Genomic DNA, 18,056 nt, shown 5'->3' on the forward strand with positions numbered 1-18,056 from the left:
CTGGCTGCTCCCTGACTGCCGTAAGACACAGAAAAACCCTCTTCCTGTGACTACCATTTAACTCTTCAAACAAATTCAATTTCTTCAAAACCTGGGAGGTTGCAAGCTCTCCTTCCTTGGAGGTTGGTTGTCCCTGTGTCATGGATGCTTTAGGTGAGATTCTGGCATTGTAGGGGGTTGGACTAGATGACCCTTGGGTCCCTTCCAACTCTACAATTCTGATTGTATGGAAATCTCATCCCAAGGCAGAGTTTGGGAACGCAGCACCTCCCAGGTGTTGCTGGATGCCGTCTGCGCAAGTCTGTATCGCCAAAGGTCAGGGGATTACAGGAGCTGTAGCCCACAATCCTCACTGGTGAGAGGGCCACTAGATACCCGGCAGAGATCCTTCCCTGACCCTTGGCTGCCCCCTTCCCTTGATGGTTCGAATGGCAAACATCAAACCGCCTTATCTCTCTTATCTGCAACTGCTCAAATTGCAGATTGCGTTTATTTCATCTGACACCGTGCCAAGGATGATTGTGACACAAGTCATGTGCAATTTGGTTTATGACTTGAAAAGTGATTGGCTCTCAGCCTGGTGCACTTCTAGCTGTTTTGGACTATAATTCCCATCAGTACCATAGAAAGGTTACTCAAAGGATGCTTCCCAGGGGCAGGTTGCTTCCCCCCTCCCTTTCTGCACTTTATCTGCTCAATCTAGACAGGAAAGGGAATCCCCCTTAGCCAGCCATTGCATTACGATCCCTAGACAGGTTTAGTATACCTGAAGGAGCGTCTCCACCCCCATCACTCAGCCCAGACACTGAGGTCCTCCTCTGAAGGTCTTCTGGTGGTTCCCTCACTGCAAGAAGTGAGGTTACAGGGAACCAGACAGAGGGCCTTCTTGGTAGTGGCACCCTCCCTGTCGAACACCCTCCTAGCAGATGTCAAAGAGATAAAGAACTACACAACTTTTAGAAGAAATTTGAAGGCAGCCCTGCATCAGGAAGCTTTTAATGTTTGATGTTTCATTATATTTTTATATGTGCTGTAAGCCTTCCAGAGTGGCTGGGGAAACCCAGCCAGATGGGCTGGGTATAAATAATAAAATAATAATTATTAGCACGATTATTAGCAACATTCACTCCAAGGAGGGACCCCCCCATGTCAAACCTGAGCCCACTGGTCGCGTTTGGCACAAAGGAAATTCAACCGGAGCCTAAAGTCTTTTAAATAAATACTTTTAGATAAATACATCTTGGTCCCGTTCGATGCTCCACCAGTCACAAACTGGGAGGACTTTTCGGGGGGGTGGACCCAAGTCACGGTGGGGCAGTGCAGGGTCAAAGGGCAAAGATCAGTCAGGGCTGGGGTTCCCGTCTCCTTGAGGAGCTGCCGGCCTGCTGCGGATTCTTGGGGGCTGGCCCCGCCTGGCCCTTCTGAGAGGAGGGCGCCTGGGACGGCAGCTTCTTCTTCATCACTGGAGTTTTGCTTTTGCTGCGGAAGACCTTGTTTGGGTCCAGCTTGTTCACGAAGGAATCAGCCTCCTCAGAGAGCTGCTCCGTGTTGACTGTGATGGGCTTGTACATGTTGAACCATTGCTGGAAGAGGAGAAGGGAAAGTGAGGAGCAGCAAACGGCACTCACTGCAGGGTAGGCGTGCGGTTCTGGTCGCCTCGCCTTGAAAAGGATGTTGGAAAAGGTTTGGAGAAGGGCAACCAAAATTATCAAGGGGGTGGAGTGAATCCCCTCTGAAGGAAGGTGGCCGAGGTTAGGACCTTTTGGTCAGGAGAAAAGGCAAGTAAGAGGCAGCAGGATAGAAGTCTATGACGTTTGGCACGGCACAGAGGAAGTGGAGGAAGTCTTATTAGGAGATGCAGGACAGGTAAAAGAAAGATAAACCAGGTGCTCGGGACATGATTTGTCTCCAATAGACTCACGTACCAAAAAAACATGAAAGAGTTCTTATAAATAAAAAAGTGGGTGAGGAATTTGTCTCTTTAGATCGGAAAAAGAAAAGGAGAGTGGTTACCTATGTCAAACCTAATATTAGAGCAGGAAAATTATTTCAAGATAGAGAAGGCACCCACTTTGTGGTGGAGGCAGCGGAGAGGAGCCGGGTGCAAAGAGAAACAAGTTAATTAAGGTAAACCAGGGAACTCAGAGGAACCCAAAGAGGCATGGCTCTCGGGTTCAAAGGCTGTCCTGACGCAGAAGAGGACTCTAGCCTCCGAGCCCTGCCTGTCAAGGCAAATTGCCCCTCTGATAACGATGCAATCAAAATTGGCAATAAAAAATAATCTGCACACAGCAGAGAAGGAAGGTGAGCGATAGAAGGGTGAGGGTGTCTCAAGGCCTGGCTTGTTATCTGCCGGCCGTGGGACTGGAGGCCTCAGACAGGGATCCAGCTAGATGGACTCAGGGACAGAAGGGGGTCTGCTTGGCATGGAGCAGATGCCCAATTTAATCCCTAGATGATCTGCTAAAATACTATTATTACCCTTTGCAAGGCTTTCTTGGCACAGAGCTGCAGGAGAGAGATCACACCACAGCATGGAAATCCTAAAATCATGTTGCATGGTGTATTTAAGGGAAGAGTCATGCTTTGGTGTCAGAGTGTTCAATCCCTGGGATCTCCAAGGGGGCTGAGAGATTCAGTGTTCACAGAGTCAGTGTTCAGAGGCATCTACACCTGTACCTGTGCCCAGTCAACCTTGCTCTAAGATTTCCACCACCAGGCAGCTGACTGGGCTCCACAGGGTCAGGGAAGCCACCCGGGAACAGTCCTGTTGATGTCCGGTCTCACTTGACCATTGCACAAGAAGACCAGGGCCTCAGGAGCATCAGACATGCCAGCTAGAAAATCCCTTCTAATTCTACAAGTCTCTGGGGCCTGGACCATCTTAATAGAGAGGAGTCTCTGCAGAGAGGAACAGCCACTTCCTGTCCAACTCTCACCAGGGAATGAAATGTCCATCCAGAACAAAGGGCTTATCTTAATCCACAAGCAGAGGCAGACCAAGACATTTTGGCACCTGAGGTGAACCACAAGATGGCGTCTCCCCACCAGGGAACAAGGCAGGAGTGAAGATTTCCATCGGGAGGAACTGGGGGAAACAAATCAACCTCATCTTTGGGTTGAAGTGGGACTCAAAGGCCAATGTTGTAGGGTCTGCCCCCCAAATCCTGGAGAGTCAGTGTCCAACTGCCTCTCTGGGAAAGTGGGAGTGATGCAGAACAGAGCTAGGGAATGGAAGGATCCGTTCGGAGGCGAGAGCATTAATGTGGCATGCAAATCCCCACTGGTATCTCCAAGGAGGGCTGGGAGAGACCCCCACCATGCCACCTGAAGCCTTGGAGATAAGCAGCCAGTCAGTGTAGAGGTGGTGTGGCACAGTAGTAAGAGCAGTGTTTCTCAAACTTGGGTCCAGACAACAGCTGGGGACCCAAGTTTGAGACACACTGGATTAGAATGTCAGTCTAGGGCCTGGGAGGCCGGGGTTCAAATTCCATTTGGGCCATGAAGCTCACTGGGTGACCTTGGGCCAATCACTTACTTTCAGCCTGACCTCCATCGCAGGGCTTTTGTGAGGGCAGAATGGGAAGGAGCGGCAGACCCTAGGTAAAGGGACGGACTGTTTGTCGTTCTCTCACCTTAGCCTGGGGGCTGATGCCATAGCTGGTGAAGGCGTACTGCCAATGTGGCAGTCCCAGGTGGGTGATCAGGAGCCGGTAGTAAGCGGTGAAGGTTTTGGTGAGGAAATGCCAGTAGAGAGCTCTGTCCAGAAACCAGATCTCGGAATCCGGGGCAACAACTGGAAGTGAGAAGAGAGACTATTAGGGCCGCAGGATGAGAAGAACGGACCGCCCTACCTTTCAAGTGGGGTTAATAGGAACTCTGAGGTCTAGGGATGATGATCTGAGCTTCGGTGCTTTCTACAAACGATAAATGCATTTTCAAGGGAAATTCATCCTCTGAGGCCCTTCTTCGTTTGCCTCTTCCACAAGAGATAAGATAAGATATATTTATTGTCATTGTCCCCTTGCGGGAACAACGAAATTACTCAGTTGCTACATCCACTCCGATAAAGCATTCCGCAGAGGCCACACGAGAATGGGCCTTTTCTGCAGTGGCTCCCTGTTCGTGGAAGGTTCTCCCCAGGAAGGCTCACCTGGCACCTCGGCTCCCTATCTTTAGGCACCAAGTGAAAACATTCCTCTTCAACTATCTGATATCTTTCTAAATATGCGGGGTAGGTCGGGGAAATGTTTCCTTTTCTTATTTTTTTATTATGCATTTTGGCTTTTTTATATTGTAATTTTATGTGGGGAACTGCCCTGAGCTCTGTGGATGAAGAGAGGGATAAAAAATTCAGTAATAATGGGAAAAAGATGAAAGCCAGGCATAGCTTGCTTCAGGAAGACTTCATCACAGGCCATCATAGACAACAGCCTTTGTCAACCTGGTGCCCTCCAGATGTTCTGGACTACAAAGCCCATCAGTCTCAGCCAGCAAACTGCATGGTGCTAGGAACAGTAGTCCAAAACATCTCCCACAAAGGCAAAAGCTAACTGGGGTTTGCAGATGTGGTTCATAACTGCAGGCAGCTGTTGGGCTGCTGGTATCACACAACATACCTGGCTTGGTGTTCTTGTACACGAGGCAGACCTTCCCATTCCCTCCACACGGGTCCAGCTCAAACACCAGGCTCCGCGAGTCCAAGTGAGGTTTCTCCGGCTGACCCCCGTTACCTTGGGGGGGAAAGAAAAGGCTGAGCGAGGCAGGCAGGCATTCTCGTCGGGTGCAGGGCAAGGGAAACTCAAACCAGGCAGAGCTTGGGAAGCTGGGCATCGGTGGGGCTTGAGCATAAGGTGGCAGAAACTTTTGGTGGGGTAGCAGGTGGGGGCGGAGAGGAGCACTGAGGTCTCCCATGGACAAAGGGGTGAGGTGGGGCAGTACCTTCTTCGTCATCCGTGTCCTCCAAGTCAGCCAGCGTGGGGGCATTGGGCAAGGCATAGACGGGCGACGCTCTGACTCGGTTTAACTTGGAGATGCTGTTGATGGTCATGGAGCCAAGGGGCATCGGGTTGTCTGGAAGAAAGGCAGCCATTAGTCGGTTGCTGGCATGGATGCCACAATTCTGTAGAAGCACAGAAGGCTCACAGAACATGGTGCCCTCTGGAGAAGAATCTCAGCTTTCTTTCTTTTTGCAAAAAGCAAGCACCTAACCATCACGGCCGCAAAGATGGGATTGGCAAACACGGAGTGTTGCTGCTGAAATAAGAATCTTTCTGCTGCTGAACAGCTCCCCTCTTCCCAAAATAAAGACAGAACACAATTTAAGCGGAGGAAATGGGTGTGTGGATGCAATTGTGATCAGATAAGAATGCATTTATTTCATGTGAGTTTCATAGCATGTATATACTGTTTGACTGTGAGAAAAACCCTCAGAGTCGATAAAATTATCAGCAAAAAGTTAAAAACAGCTACCGTATTTAAAAACAATCAAAAGTTATTTATTTATATACTACCCCTCATCTGAAGAGCTGTGCAGTTCACAGCACAAAAACACAAGGGACAAACACAAAATAACCAGTAAAAACAGGAACAAAAACAAAACAAAACAATAATGCCCTCTCCATTAATTAAAATCAATGATAAGCTAAAAACTGGATTAAAACACATGCCATACTTCTTTGTGACTGGATAGGCTTGCCTGAACAATAATATTTTTAGCAACTGCCGAAAAGAGTACAGCGAAGGCACCTGTCTGTTGTCAATAAGCAGGGAGTTCTAAAGTGTGGGTGCTGCTGCACTAAAATACTGATTTATTACATATGCAGAATGAGTATTATGGGGTGTTTGTAATGGTGTCGGTTCCGCAGATCAAAGTGGCTGAGTGAAGAAGGTGACCTTGTGAGTAAACTGGTCCCAAGCTGTGAAAGCCTTATTCTTACCGTCAAACTTTACACTCCAAGTCATGTGGAAGCCATCCGTCATCAGGTAGAAATTCTTTAAATCCTCGGGCAAGACGCAGGCATTCTTCTGCAAGGAGAGGCGAGGGCAGGAGAAAAAGAGAATCAAGCAGCAGCCACTGCCTCTGTGGCAGGAATTGCCAGTGTGGCCCCGTCTAGATATGGGCGCCAGGCAGCATGGGCAAGGATCAGGGGTGATGGGAGTTGGAGTACTGCAACACTGGGACATGGGAAGCTGCCTTATGCTCAACCAGACTGTTGGGCCACCCAATTCAGTATTGTCTCCAGGGTTCAGATGCTCTCCAGGGCTTCAGGTAGGGAAGCTCTCCCAGCACCACCTGCAAATGATGGAGATTGAACCGGGACTTTTTGCGTGTAATGCAGATGTTCTACCATTAACCTACAACCATTTCCCAACATCTGGAGGGCATCCTTGCCTTGTGGAGTGTGCTAGCCAGCAAACGGGATGGGGGGTGTTTATTTGTTTGTTATTGATCTTGTTTTTATTTTTAACTTGTATTTTTTGCTTTACATACTGTGGTTTTATGTTATGATCGACTCTGAGACCTATGGGTGTAGGGCAGTGTGGAAGCCTTGATCTGCAGCTGGCCCTCTTGTCCTTTATACCGCTTCCAACATTTGTCTTTCTCCTATACTTTGCTTGGCCCCGATGGACCGAGACAGGCCTTCAGTATCCAGCTGTTGCCCGAGGGCCCCATCATCTCCCCCCCCCAGCATTCCTGTCAGCCTATGTCAAGACTGACCCCTTGCCCTGCTGCATCTATAACTTTGCACTCGCCCAGCCAGCTCTGTCCAGGTTTGCATCGCTTTTCTTCTTGAGCTGCCTGCCTGATGTCATCACTATGTCGGGTTCTCTGCTGCCCTGGATTACATGCCCTGAAAAGTCTGCCTCCCAAACTAACAGCTATCAGAGCGGCAGCACCGAGAGGAAGGGTGTGTTACACACAAGACGGGTGCTGTTCAAAGCAGGACCCAACAGCAGATGAGATTCCCCTATTTCTTCAGTTCCTCATTACAGGCCCAATTTAACAGAGGGAGAAGAATTGGTGGGGACAGGTCCAACACCCCTGAGAGGAGTGGTTCTCAAAGGGGGTGGCAGGGGAGAATGGCAAGTGTGGCGGGGAGAATCAAAGAAACATTTAAAAAGAACAGTATCCATGCCTCTTTTCAGGAGCATTGACTATTATTCTATAATTCTCCATGACCTGTTGTCGCGAAGAGGGATTTTGAACTCTAACAAATCTCAAACATCAGAAAAGAGAAAGCTTCCTTTGTGTCGATAGGCATATGTGGGTTTGTTTGTCTCAAATTAGACCTAATATCAGTAATATTATCCGGCAAAAGCCAGCTCACATCTCTCAGTGAGTTTGTATACATACTTAAGAAGCTTGTTTATTATGTAAGAGGCTAGTTTATAATTACATTTTGGAAATGATTTGTGCTCTTATGTAGTTGCATTGTTTTAAGCTTTGTGGATTCCCCATGATCATACTCTAAAGTAGTTGTTTTCTGCATTGTAAATCAAGCACTGCTAGTTGTTGTTTCTGTTTGTTTTCCAATGTATTTCTTATCACTAAAAGAATTCAGTGTTGTTTTTATTCCGAAAGTGTGGCCCAGGGGAAAAAAGTTTGAGAAGCATTGCCTTAGAATGAACAACTTGAAATCAGTGCCAGAAGAGCAGCCAAGTTGGTCTCGCTGCCTGGCCCTTAAGACACGCCCCAAACCTTATTTGCTCAGCCATCTAGCTTCACACCCTCCTCAAGTGCTTTTGCCTGGCTTGAATATGTCCCGGAGCTTATTAGACTTCTCGCTTGCCAGGATGAAGGACAGAGAAGGGTGTGTGAAAGTGTGTAGAAAGTAGGCTACTTCACAAAGGTAAAGATTGCATTCATTGCTCTGCCCACTTTTCCCACAAGAGCTGGAGGGCACCAGGTTGGCGAGGGTGAGACGGCAAATCCTGGAAAGACGGCTAGTGCCCAAGGGGCAAACTGCAAACTCCTTTACTTCCAATAGTTTCACATCCAGCAAGTTGAACCTGCTCTTTGCATGCAGTCCCATTTAAAAAAACGACCTCACCTCCAGGTGCTCTGTTCTTATCACCTCTATGGAAAATCCAAACTAATAATACTGTAAAAGCTGACTTGAGCACGGTGGGGGAGGAGAGGCAATATGCTTAAATAATAGCCAGCCTTACCTGTTCCCATAATATAATGGCATGGCGCTCGACTGGCACCTTCTCCACAAATGTCACCTCAGTAACTCCTGGAGAAGCTTCTGCAAAAAGAGTAATCAGTGTAAACAATACGTGGCCTGCTCTTCAACCAGAAAGATTTCCCCAAAGCAGCTTGCAGATGAATATAAACCAGACAGTCCCTCTGCCTCTAGGCTTGCAACTTTAAAGAGTCACAACATGAAAGGAAAAGGGATTGGGAGGGAGGAGGAATAGTGGGGGGGGGAGTCAGCATGGAGTCCTCCAGATGTTGCTGCTGGACTTCCAGTTCCCAACAAGCTTGACCAACAGGGAGGGGAGATGAGAGTTGTTGTCCAGCAATAGCTGAAGGCCACATGTTGATTGATTTACTTTCAAATTTTATAATCTGCCCTTTTGCAGAAACACTGTATAGCGAGTGGGAAAATAAAGATGGGAGAATCAACAAAAGATCCATGAAAAAGTCAATGAATATCAGTCAATACTCATTGGTTAAAATCATGATGCCTGTTTAAACCAACAAACAAAGCTTTCAAATGATATCTGAAGGAAAGGAGAGCTGGTCCCTGACAAATTTCTAGTAGCAGGGAGTTCCACAGGGCTTGGCTTGTCACACTAAAGGGTAGTGAAGACTAGATGAAATTCAGGCGTGCTGGGAACCACCAGAGATTCTCAGTGATTGAGGTGAAGCGTAAGGAAGCAGGCTGCCCCTGAGATAATTTGGGTCCTAGTCGTTGAGGGGTTTTCTTTCATTTTGATTCCAAGAGCCTTCTTCCCCTGGGGGTTCCTCGGCTTCTGCCTCCCACCACTTTTCTGCATGCAGCCGGTCCATGGCACCACTGCATTACAGCTTCCATCAGCTCCAAAACTCCCAGAGGTCACCGGTCTGGGGGAAGATGGAATTAGAGGAAGAAAGTCGCTGTACAGCACACGGTGTTGGGAAGCTATCAAGCAGGCAGATCTTAGGTTTCTGTGTGGAAAATTGAAGAGGACAGATAGGGGGGCCCAGCTTTAGGGAGCCCTTTGAAGCATCTAAGGTAAAAGATGGGAGAAATCCTGTTAGGTCATTTAGTTCACCCCCGCCCCTGGGCTCCCTGTCTTGAGGGGAAAGGAGGTTGGGGAAGTTGGGGGATGAATGTGGGTGCCTGAGATAAACGGTGGCTCATTTGCATCACACTAAACTATACATTCATCCAACGTTAGCAAGAGCTAATGGAAAGTGTCACTGAGCTAGCTATGCCTTTTACCAGCTTTACCTGGTTCGCTAGCTTCAGTAAGGCCATTCCTGGAGGATGGTTTGTCCCATTCCCCACTCCCTATATGTCTTCGGCCCCGACAAACAAATAAAACCCCACTTCGCCAAGAATTCCACAGGATGAGACCTTGGGCGAGGCAGTCAGTCAGTCAGTCAGTCAGGGCTGTTGTGAGGGAAAATATAGGAAAAGAACAGGGCGGTGGGGTGGCAGTCCCTGCCTCTCAGCGTGGCCCACCTCACAGGGCTGTTGTGTTGGGGGGAGGAAGCGCCATGCAATGAACAGGAGAGGGAAGGAAGGCTCTCCGTGGCTCCATCCCTTGGCCGTTTCCATGCCAACCAGGGATGCCACCTGCACCTCCACTTTACCTAGGATGCGAGTGACGCCCAGGGTGAGCTTCTCCAAGTAGGGCTTGGAGGTGCTGGAGCTGCTCACGCTGCGCGGGGCCTTCTCCTCCATCCTCTTCCTCCTCCCTCCCGCATCAGCCCGTCCACCTGAACACCGGTACGCGCAGCCAAAGGGAGTCGGACAGCACCAGGTGAGCGCGTTTTGCCCCTTCTCGCGACCCGTAGCTCAGAATCCTCGCCGCAGTGGCCTTTGGGAAACACAGTCTTCGGTTTTATTCAGTTCCTTTCGACGGTCGTTCTGTAGGGGGGAGGAATGTAGAGCAGGCACTACGACTCCCAGAAGGCAATGGGAGAGCCGGTTCCCCCCTCCCCCTCCTCCTCCTCCTCCTCCTCCCTTTTTCTCCCCCGCCCGTTCCGAGTCCTTCCCATTGGCCGGCTCTTCCGACACCGTATCTGGACAAAGCCCGGGCCCCGTCAGCCAATGGGAGCCGAGAGTGGGTGCGGGGGGTGTGGCAAGGCAGAGGGACACTGGGAGTGGCGGTTGTTTCAAGATGGCGGATGTGGCTGGTCGCTGGAGTAAGGACCTCAGGAGGGGTTCGCGGGGCCGGGGGTGGCGGGAGAAGACGGAAAAGCGGGGGGGGGGTAATTTGACGGCGGGCCGAAGAAAAAAGATGGCAAAGGCTGACGTGTTTCCTGAGCATGTGCAGAGTGCCGTCTCCGTTCCCTCAGAAAACAAGTCCCGCTCGCTCCATGGGCTTTGTTCCCGAGTGCAGAGCCAGGCCTGGGGGTTACGGTGGAAGCCCCCACTCCCAGGGCGGGCTGACCTTGGCCCCGCCAGCCTCTCTCTCTCTGGCCCCTCGCCCTACCCTGCAGGGTTGTTGTGAGGGTCAGGGGAGCGTCGCTTGAGGCGCCCTGGACTCCGCAGGGAAAGAGCGGGTTGGAAATATTGCTGCTTCGTGGTCTAGTTAGTACAAATGCTAGTCTGTTAAATTCCCCATCGCTCCTTCGAAGTCTCCATTCAGTGCACAGCGCAGCAACCCGAATAGTGGCGCTGAATGGAGACTTGAACTCGGGGCTTCCCGGCTTTCCCCGTCAACTCTGAGCTGCTGCAGCTGATTCCAGGTTTTGTTTGTGGTTCCCTTTGGTGGAAGTTTTGGTAACTTTGGTGGCTGCCCTTACGGGGAAGCCGGTCCTGGTAGTGGGGAGTCGTATATTGCATGGCCCTTGAGGTGTGTCCTATTTATGATCTCGTCTGCCTCCATAGCCGCTCCCCTTCACCAAGTGACCCCATATCTTGTGACCCTGCAAAACAGACCCAGAGCCTATTTGTCACTCCCTCCTAGCGTCCTTTCGATCCTTGACACCAGAATTAGGCATCCCACTCGCAGCAGAAAGGACTGAAGGTCACCAAATTGTCATGCTTCTGTATAGAGCTAGAAATGGAGGCTCAGACCTCCAGGCTCCCAGAGGTAAAGTTAGCTGGATCTTTTTGTGACCTCGTAACTCAGTTCTACAAAAGAAGGCCACCCTGCACTAGTTAGCTCAGTTGGTTAGAGCGTGGGGCTGACAATGCCAAGCTTGCAAGTTTGATCCTTTCCCACTGTCGGCAGCTGCAGCGGAAGGAGCAGCAGCCGTGCCTTCGCTCCATAAGACGCACAAACAATTCCCCTTCCTTTTTAGGAGGGGGAAAAAGTGAGTCTTTTGGAGCGAAAAATATGGTACAGTCATATTGAGAACGCTCCGGTTTGTATACTTTCGGTTTAAGTACTCCGCGGACCCGGAAAAGTTAACATCTGGGTTCCACGGCGCGCGCATGCGCAGAAGCGATCTGCGTGGTTCGCACATGTGCAGAAAGCGGCGCTTGGATTGAGTATTTTCAGGGAGCGAATGGCTCCCCGGAACCAATTGAGTACTCAAACCGAGGTACCACTGTATCTCTTTCAGCCACCTCATAATATTCTCACAAAGAGTTCATCCAAGATTATCTACTGGTTCTTGATGCCTTTTTTAGATTTTGCCCCTTACTCCTCCTCGCTCCTCCTCTGAGTTCCATTTCCATTTTTTATGCTTTTCTTACTTCCATCACCACATTGTTTCTCTTGTCTGTTTGCCATAATTGTTTCTGTTGATTGTGCTCTGGTTAATCGCTGGACACTTCAATTCGATGAGTGCTTTATTTCCCTCACCCAGTTTATTTTGCTTTGCTTTGCCTCACAGAGCTTGTCTGTTGGCATCTAGCCCAGCGTTTCTCAACCACTGTTCCGCGGCACACTAGTGTGCCGCGAGACGCTGGCTGGTGTGCCGCGACGTGCGGCGATGAGAAGGGCGATTTGCATTGTCACGTGCCTGGCGGCCGCCAATACTCATCACTAACCCGCTGGAAAGCAATATTTCTCCTCCTCTTTCCCAAAGCTCAGTGCAAACGAGCCTGGCGGCCGCCAATACACAACACTGACCCGCCGGAAAGCAATATTTGGCAAGTGTTTCTTACAGTCATAATTATAATATAGGGCGGCACAGAGTTAATTTTTTTAACTTTTTAATGGTGGTGTGCCTCATGATTTTTTTCACGGAACAAGTGTGCCGTGGCCCAAAAAAGGTTGAGAAACACTGATCTAGCCAACTCAATTGCAGTCTCCAATACATAAAATTCCAATACAGTATATAATAAATTTTCCTTTCTTTTTCCTACTTTTCATCCCATTTTATGGTGTTTCTTTATTCTATCATACTGCTGTACCCTAAATTCACTCTTTTGTATCATAGCCATAATACAATAATCTCTAATTCTTTCCGTTGCTCATAATTCAAATCCTGATCATGAATTTGTGATATTAGAATATTTCTTCAAATAGTCCTAAAAAGACTTCCATTAAACATAAAACAGTCATGGTTAAGTTCTCTCATTTTAGCTGCCAGCTTTGCTGATCTATTCTTTGCTTATCCATTCTTTTCGGCTGGGAACCTCTTCATATTTCAATTTCTGTGCATAGAGAATCCTAGCTGCTGTAGTTACATACACAAATAACCATCTTTTTTGGAACTTCTGGCCCTATAACCCCAAAAACTTCTGTTTTTTTGGGGGGGGGGTAATAATCACTTTGAACAGAGAAAAGTCATATATCATTTCCCCCAAATCCCTCCGTTTCATTTCAGGTCCACCACACTTTCTCATCTTGGTCGTCTTTTATCTTCTTCCAGCTACCGATGATTGTCAAGGAGATCTACAATCATCTCCCCAACATCGCAGATGCCTGCACAAAAGAAGAGGCTCTTGCAGCTATTGTCCACCTCGCTGCAAAGCGGCTCATCCCCATTGTGGACTGTCTATTGGACTGCTCAATGGACTCCGATGAGTAAGGATCTCTAAGAGATGACTGTGTGACGGGGGATTGATCCATTTTGCCTGCAAATCTCAGGACGTCTCAGATGCCCTGCATAACCTCGATCCGCCAAGCCAGGCCACAGCCCATCAGCCATGGATGGAGATTTCCCAACTCTCTGGCATCTCCCAGGTTTTTGAAGTAGAGCTGCCAACTATTTGCCCCCTGGAAGCTGCTTGCTCTGCAGGAATCGGACTTTCTTCCACGCTGTCAAAAGCATTACCTACTGCGGATCAAACTTCTGTTCAAGATTCAGGTGGAAGTCATGCTAGGTTTCCCACACATACACCTTCTGGACAGTTGGGAAGGATGGGAAACAAATTCAGTTCAGGTCACTTTTAAGTGAGAACCTACATCATTTACAGTTTCCAAACAAAAGCAGCAGACGTAGACTGAGGCAAGGGGCTGGGCTCCTCCTCTGAGCCTGCCTGGCCTGTCGCTCAACAACGTGCAGGTCTCTCCTCAAGAGGGATGTCAGGGGGGAGGAGAGCCAGCAGGACTGGGACTGCCCAGCCACTGAGTAGCAGATGCAATCTCACTCCTCTCTGTCTGAGTCTGCGCTCACACGGAGACTCTCAACCTCCAGACTTGTCCTGGAGGTTTTCATACCTCATACCTGGAGGATTTTTCATACCAAGTGGGCCACAAGAGTAATTCAACACAGAACCTGTGGGCTGCACACTGTGGGAGAGGGGAGCGAGGCCAAAATTTGACACACACACCCCGGCCTTCATGCTGCCTTCCCAAAGGTAGACAAGTGAGGCTCTGGGTTTTGGGAAGGAGGCATGAGGGATCTGTCAGGGTCCTAGAATCCACCAGCTTCCTTCCCAAAGCCTAGTTAGCTCTTTCCCAGCTTTGGGAAGAAAGTGGGAAGGCTCTAGGTCCTGCCAGAGCCTTGTGCCTCCTTTCCAAAACCCAGAGCCTCACTTGTGTGTCAAATTTTGGCCTCGCTCCCCTCTCCCACAGTGTGCAGCCCACAGGTTCTGTGTTGAATTACTCTTGTGGCCCACTTGGTATGAAAAATTGGAGCACCCTGGTTTAGATGGTGTATATTTCTGCTCTGGTGCCTTTGGGTGAGGGATGGATTACAAATACTTCCAGTGAATAAATGATGCATTTTAATGCATTTTAGCGTTTAATGAAGCCAAGAACTGTATCACGTTTCAAAGGTGTCAAAATGCAAGGCATACTTGCATTGCAAGCTGCACATGAGTCTGGGAGGTGTGGTCTGGTCAGTTCACATCAGAATCCACAGAAATACTGTTCTTCAAACCACCTCTATTATTATCCAGGATGGAAGGATCTGTCCAAATTGGTTCTCTAAGTGTCTCATTTCTCCACTCTTAAATTTGGTTCCTCACATTTTGCAGCAATCTGCTTACAGAATCACATTTATCCTCCAGCCCTCATGATCACTGATTGCAATAAATAAAATGACATGTTTGACGTGCATCTTTCTACCTAGGGAATTTCAGAGGCCGTTGGTATGGCTTCCCACTGCCATTTCTCTCAGACGCTGACGGCAGTAAGGGATTTCGGCTATGTAGCCATTTCAAGGAAGACTGAGAGTAAGGGTGTCAAGTGAGGAAGGAGCAGAGCAAGAATGTAGGTCAGCCACCCCCATCGGTCTGGCCTCCTACTGCCACCTATGCCAAATATTAAGTACCCTGAAGGATTTTGGCCACTCCATCTGTGAGGTAAGGGTGTCAAGGGAGGAGGGAGCATTGCAAGAGGGAGGTCAGCCACCCCCAGCCTGGTGCCCCTTCCCCACCCATGTGTTTTGAACTGGAACTCCCATCAGCCCCAGACAGCATGGCCAATGGTTAGACACGATGGGAGTTGTAGCACAACAATATCTGAATGGCACCAGGTTGAGAAGATCCTGACAGATTGGGTCCTTAGCTGCTATTTACATTCACACCAAAGCCTCTGGGTTTCCTATTATCTTCAAAAACAGAGCTGTGTTGGAAGAGAATGAATCCTGCCCCAGGGTTCTGTCTTGGGCCTGTTGTTGTTCACCTTTTTAAAATTAAATGACTTGGACGAAGGAATTGAGGGGATTAGCCAATGCCGCAGAAGACAGAATCGGGATTCAAGATGACCATAACAGATTGGAAAACTGGGTCCAAACTTACAAAACGAAATGCAGCAGGGACAAATGTCAGGTTTTACATTTAGGCAGGAAGAACCAAATGCATAAATATAGGATGGGGAACATGTTACCTGCCAGTAGTATGAGTTTCCTGGAGGGGAAAAATGAATCTTGTAAGTCTGCACAACAACTCTGCCACTTACAGACTACTAATATTTTCCCAACTGCTAAAAGGTCCCAACTGAATGGTGACTTCTTCCTACTGCACTTAAGGTTCCCAAACACACTTTCCTCAACCTTTCCCTCCAGACTACGGTCGAGAGTAATGCCTGTAACATCCTTTCCTGTGGAAAAACAGCTCTTGGGGCGAGGCAAGATCTGTTGCCCTACATTAAGATCATTCTGACAGAGGTCCTCTTCCAGTTCTGTAGCGTCAGTAAGGTATGGCTCTCATTTCCCCATGGACTCCTGTTGTTTGTTCTCTCAATTATACCGTATTGGCCCGAATATACTGCACCAGCAGATAACCCGCACCTTTAAAATTCAGAGGGGGGGGGGAGACATATATAAGCCACTCCCTTAAAATTGGAGAGAAAAAGAGAAAAGTCCATTAGATTCAGGGAATAAAATACTGGTAGTGTTTTTTCTTTTTTATTATACAGTATACCAAGCAACCGCTGGTGCTTGACCCCTGAGCGTGCTTGGTGTGGTGGCAGGGATGGGGTCTCCAGTTCTCTGACATGCTGTGTGCTTCCCCACAACAGGAAGCTATCGAAGAGGAGCCGCTAGCGCCTTTCACCAGCGAAAGCCTTCGCCAAGCCTTGGACACCATCACCTGCATCACCTAAGTACGAGGAGGTACATCTCAGTCTCCCTACAGCTTGTCACTGCCCCACCTATTCCTGGCAGGGTACTGCATCCTTTGCTCGTTCCTCAAACAGAATCTGGCTGCTATGGATGCACAACCTCACTGTATCTTCACACAAGTCAGTCGACTGCAAGGGATTCCTGCAAGGGAGCATAGATTTGATACTGCATGTGTGTGTGTGTGTGTGTGTGGTGGTGGTGTTGATTGTTTTTCATTTTTGTTGCTTTGGTTGAAATTTTAATAGAAATAGAAATATATTTAAATTTAGAAACTTTTTCAATGAAGCTTAAATTTTAGAACTGTTATTGACACAAACACATATATGCACAATACAGACATGCATATAAGCATGGGTATTTCTTAGATCCCAGCCCTTGTCTAGGTATTTGTGTCTCTGTGCAAGGGTTAAAAACAACCATCCATTTCTCTGGGGACATAACAACCCAACCCTCTAATAAATACCGTGTTTCTCATATTATAAGTCATGTCTTATAATCTTTTTTTCTCAAGAAAATAAGCCTATGGCTTATTTTCGGGGGGTGTCTTATTATTTTTTTAAAAAATTACAGTATGGTACCTCCCCTGTCCGGCGCCCGGAACTGGCTGCTGCTGCGCTACTGGGCGCGTTGTCGGCGCTTCAGCAGGGCACACTGCTGGGTCCCGCTGGGTCGGGTCTTCACGCGGCGCGCGCTGAGGCTCTTGCCGGATCCCGGCTCGGAGCAGCGCGCGCTGAGGCTCTTGCTGCGTCCCGCCGCCGGGTTGGGGCTTGGAGCAGCGCCAAGCGCCAACCCAGCGGCGGGAGCGGCGGGACCTGCAGCGCGCGCGACAGGAAGAGGAGGGACCAGCGAGTGGCAGCCGCGGCAGCCAATGAAGGCTCGGCCGGGTGTTTTTTGTCGTTGTAGCTGCGTCCCGCTGCGTCCCTCCTCTTCCTGTCGCGGCTCGGCGCCCGGAACTGGCTGCTGCTGCGCGCGTTGTCGGCGCTTCAGCAGGGCACGCTGCTGGGTCCCGCCGGGTCGGGGCTCCACGCGGCGCGCGCTGAGGCTCTTGCCGGGTCTCGCCACCGGGTCGGGGCTCGGAGCAGCGCGCGCTGAGGCTCTTGCTGCGTCCCGCCGCCGGGTCGGGGCTTGGAGGAGCACGCACTGCGGCTCTTGCCAGTCCCGCCACCGGGTCAGCGCTTGGCGCGGTGCATGCTGCTGGACATTTTGGAGGGGCAGCAGCAGCCGGTTCCGGGCGCTGACAGGCATCTTCCTCTTCCATGGCGCCATCCAGACCTGCTCCCACCACTACGGCTTATTTTTGGGGTATGTCTTATATTTCTTCAACTCAGGAAAATCCTGCCATGGCTTATTTTGTAGGGATGACTTAAAATATGAGAAACACGGTAGTATAGCGTGATCCTACAGCACAGGGCCCCAGCCCCATAGCTGTACTCTTGCCAGGACAAGAAGAGCTCAACAAAGTTGCAGCAGCAGTTCTCCTTCATCCTGCTGCATCCATTTTGTACACAAAAGGGAGAAGGGTACTTCTTCAGCTAGCCTTACAAATAAGTCAAAAAGTTTGCTGCTGTTTAGTCGTGTCCGACTCTTCGTGACCCCATGGAACAGAGCATGCCAGGTAAAAAGTTACTAGCCTGCAATATTTGTTTTGTCCCCTCCTCCAAAGTTGGCATGGAAAAACAATAAAAAAGTGCCTTCTTCCATGATGGATGGTGGAAGAGAGACACTCTGATAGTCCACTGTATTTTTTGTGCTGACTGCGAATGAGATAAGACTACTCTTCCTTTACAGCTAGCCAAGAAATCAAGTGAGCTGGCTGCTCAGTCACCTGCATGAAATTCCTGGTTGCCTGTGGCTACCAAGCAAGTCGTCAAATACAAGGCAGTCCAGTGATTTTAGAACCCATCCCTTTCATCTTTTGAGTCTTCGA

At 49.2% G+C, this 18,056-nt stretch overlaps 1 protein-coding gene and 1 long non-coding RNA gene across 2 annotated transcripts; one reads left to right on the forward strand and one right to left on the reverse strand.

The window, feature by feature from the left end:
- Positions 1–984: 984 nt before the first annotated feature.
- Positions 985–10,077, reverse strand: LOC118077732 (tubulin polyglutamylase complex subunit 2-like). The gene is made up of 7 exons (XM_060280383.1): positions 9,809–10,077; positions 8,173–8,252; positions 5,940–6,027; positions 4,942–5,073; positions 4,620–4,733; positions 3,636–3,796; positions 985–1,583 (listed from the first exon to the last, which is right to left on the reverse strand). Exons 1-7 carry the CDS (start codon positions 9,897–9,899, stop codon positions 1,344–1,346), a joined length of 906 nt encoding a protein of 301 aa, XP_060136366.1. The 5' UTR covers positions 9,900–10,077; the 3' UTR covers positions 985–1,343.
- Positions 10,078–10,244: 167 nt separating this feature from the next.
- LOC132592814 (uncharacterized) lies at positions 10,245–16,315 on the forward strand. Its single transcript, XR_009558339.1, has 3 exons — positions 10,245–10,363; positions 12,989–15,703; positions 16,027–16,315. It is a non-coding gene; the product is annotated as an uncharacterized LOC132592814 (long non-coding RNA).
- The last annotated feature ends 1,741 nt before the right edge of the window (positions 16,316–18,056 follow it).

Source organism: Zootoca vivipara, chromosome 11, assembly GCF_963506605.1.
Source record: "Zootoca vivipara chromosome 11, rZooViv1.1, whole genome shotgun sequence".
In the NCBI taxonomy this organism is placed as follows: Eukaryota; Metazoa; Chordata; class Lepidosauria; order Squamata; family Lacertidae; genus Zootoca; species Zootoca vivipara.

Excerpts from the sequence above, each read along its gene's own strand:
- LOC118077732 (XM_060280383.1), bottom strand. The coding sequence starts at position 9,899 with ATGGAGGAGAAGGCCCCGCGCAGCGTGAGCAGCTCCAGCACCTCCAAG. Across the intron at positions 4,734-4,941 it reads GGACACGGATGACGAAGAAG|GTAACGGGGGTCAGCCGGAG; the intron begins GTACTGCCCCAC and ends TTCCCCCCCAAG. Across the intron at positions 1,584-3,635 it reads GCATCAGCCCCCAGGCTAAG|CAATGGTTCAACATGTACAA; the intron begins GTGAGAGAACGA and ends CTCCTCTTCCAG.